The 2,811-nt window shown below is 61.9% G+C and overlaps 1 protein-coding gene across 1 annotated transcript in view; it reads left to right on the top strand.

The window, feature by feature from the left end:
* The window catches only part of LOC111746165, an 87,766-nt gene that overhangs the window by 60,118 nt on the left and 24,837 nt on the right, over nt 1-2,811 (top strand). The window contains exon 5 of the mRNA XM_023537137.1: nt 2,410-2,438. Within this exon, the coding sequence (XP_023392905.1) occupies nt 2,410-2,438 (29 nt within the window). The remainder of the gene's footprint in view (nt 1-2,409; nt 2,439-2,811) is intronic.

Genomic DNA, 2,811 nt, shown 5'->3' with positions numbered 1-2,811 from the left:
GGCTGTCCCTTCCAGGCCAAAAGAAGTGGACGTTGTGTCCCCAGAGGCCCCCGCCACGGGAGGGCTGCCACTTTGGGTTCACATTCAGGTCCCATGCAGAGAGGTTCAGCGCGCAGTGAGTCAAATGCAGAGGGGACGTTACAACTCGGACCCAGGACCAGAACCTGTGGCTCTTGTGCCCTTCCTATTCTCTCCCACGTGGCCTGCGCCCCCACCCCCGCCCAAACCTCCTGTCTAGTCCTCGAATGCCCCGAGCCATTCATGGCAGCAGGTGTGGCCTGAGCCTGAAACTTGCTCGTGTGTCCTGAGTTTTGGACATTGCTCCCCCCGAGGCAGATCCGTTAGGTCACTCCGACTGAACTTCAGGCTCTGGCCAGACCTTCAGCCAAATGGGAAAAACTCAGTTAAGTGAAAGGTAGTTGAACTGGCAGCTGTGTTAGCGAGAAACCCAGCGGGGCCCCCTCGTCTGCCGGCAGAAGGGTCTGTGTCAGAGACGCTCTCCCCCGAGTCAGCAAAACCCCAATAAAAAGCATCAGAGGGTGCCTACCTCTTGGTGGAGGTGACCCCGATGTCACCCAGACTAGGGGACTGGATGAAGGTGGCAGTTTTTGAAAATGGGGCTCCCACGAAAACTCCCACCGCCATCCAGTTACTGGAGGGAAGTCATAGAGCAGTTCCTGGAGTTTTTAAGCGAGAGGACACATTTTAAGTAGGAAAAAGTGATCCCCGGGGCCCTTCTTACCTCAAACGCGCACCAATAATTAAGGCGCGAGCCCAGAGTCATCAATATTCCAGCGTGCAGGCACCTGGGGCTGGAAAGGTGTTAGGGTCTTGGGGACTTCGTGCTCCTTCCTGTAGAGCCCATTGGTCTCAGCATCTGTCACTAAGTGAATCCCGGAGGCTGGGTGATGGGACGATGTGGTTTCGCCTGAACGAGGGGGCCAGGAGATGTCACTCCTTCAGTCTGAGTTTCTTTCTGGTTTTCTGCTCCCACCTCCACTGTTCACCCTCCCTTCTCTCCTTCCCCAACCCTCCACCCCCCGTCCCCTAACCCGGTCCTCTGGGGTGCTCTAGGCCAGCCCACAGCTCCCTTGGGTGTCCCAGGACCCGCCTGGCAACACGTGGGGCTCAGTAAGAGTATGTGGGATGTATGTTTGGACAGGTGAGTCAATGAAGGAACTTGACTGCCATACTCAGCTGCTAGGTGGGACTTGCTGGGGACGCCAAGAGTTGTAGGTCAAAAGGGTGGAGGGTGGATTTCGAGTCGCCTCCTGCCCCATTTGGGGGCCCGACCAGTCTCACGCCTTCATTCACTCACGCGTTCACTCCTTCATTCAACAGTTGATCCTTACTGAGCAAGCCCATAGCCCGGCCCTGGACTGGGCGCTCGCCACCGTAGCGCGTCCCTTGATGGCCTCAGCCCCTCGGGAGGGTGGGCCGGGGGGTTGCCCCCGCTGAGGGCGGCCTCAGGGCTGACCCAGCGCTGGACGGCGGACTCCGTCCTGTAGAAGGTAGGCAGGTGGGCAGTGCGCGGGGCGGGGCCTGGTCACTTTGGCCTGTTGGCTAGTGACCTTAACAGGCCCCCGGAGGAGGCCCGAACGTGCCCATCGCCGGGGCTCCGGGCCTCTGGGGGCCAGCCCCTCCCGCCCTCTCTGCTCCCCCCATCCCGTAGCTGAGTGCTGAAGGCTGTTCCGCTCCCCGCCGTCATGGGAGCGTACGGACAGCTGTGGTGTGTGTCCCCTCTGGCACTGGCCTTAGAGGTCTCCCTCTTGAGTTGGGGGTCGGTGATCTGGACCCCTCCCTCCATGATACCTTCCTCCCTCCGGGGCTAAATCCAGCTCCTTTGCCCGCCTGTCGTTGGCTGGGGCCTGTGCCTTGCAAAGGACAGAAGGCTGGGAACCTCCAGGGAGCTCCGTAGGCTCTGCCTCTGCCTGGCTGCCTACCTGCTCTGTTCTACCTGGCGGCTCCTTCCCCTGGCTCTCCGCTAGCCAGATTGGTTGCCCACCTGGAGCCCTGCTTGCCACAGTCTCTTGCTCGGCTTGACCGACTCCCCCCTCTGTGCCTGAGTCACCGGCTCATGACGGTCTGGGCCTCGGCTGCCCAGCCCCCTGCCTCACAGGTTGGTTTTCCTGGCTGAGCCCACACCTGTGTTACCTGGCCCTGCCTGCTGCCTCACCCACCTTCCACCTGTTTACCTGTTTACCTCTGGCCCTGCTGCTGGGTCCATATATTCCTACCCCAGCCCTAGAAGCCAGTCCTCAGTGCTGCCCAGGTTGCCAGCAGGTCCCCTGTGCCCATGGGGGACAAATCCCCTGCTGGCATGCCACCTCTGATCACACTCAGACGCCGCCTCCTGGGGGCCTGGCTCCCCGGGTTCCGAGTGACACTGTTCCACTCCTTCCCCCCCAGACCCCTTCTCGTCGTGCCCAAGCAGGTGTCCCCCGCGGCCCGCTCTGGCCCTGCACGTCCCGGGCTCCGTCCCAGGTCCTGGGTCGGTTTGGGGGCTGCCACCCAGGCCTGTGGCTTCGCGCACCTCTTCCCGCCATTGCTCATACCCATGAGCCACCTCCCTCCACCGAAAACCAACTTCAGGTGAGACTGGGCTCGGTGCCTTCTCTTGATGCACGCGAGGCTTTTCCGGGGTGCTCGCCTTCCTGTGATTCTGACGTTCTGTCCCTCCCCGAGGACAGCGGCTGCGACCTGGCTGGGCTGGCCGAAGACCCGGATGGAAGAAGCAGGAGACCCCCACCCCCCGCCCCCGGAGGACCACAGCCTCGGACCCCCGCCTTCCCGACGGTCACCTGACGCCTC

This window comes from Pteropus vampyrus, unplaced genomic scaffold (genome assembly GCF_000151845.1).
Source record: "Pteropus vampyrus isolate Shadow unplaced genomic scaffold, Pvam_2.0 Scaffold178, whole genome shotgun sequence".
In the NCBI taxonomy this organism is placed as follows: Eukaryota; Metazoa; Chordata; class Mammalia; order Chiroptera; family Pteropodidae; genus Pteropus; species Pteropus vampyrus.
The sequence above is the reverse complement of the archived record's forward strand: the minus strand, read 5'-3'. Positions and strand labels throughout refer to the sequence as shown.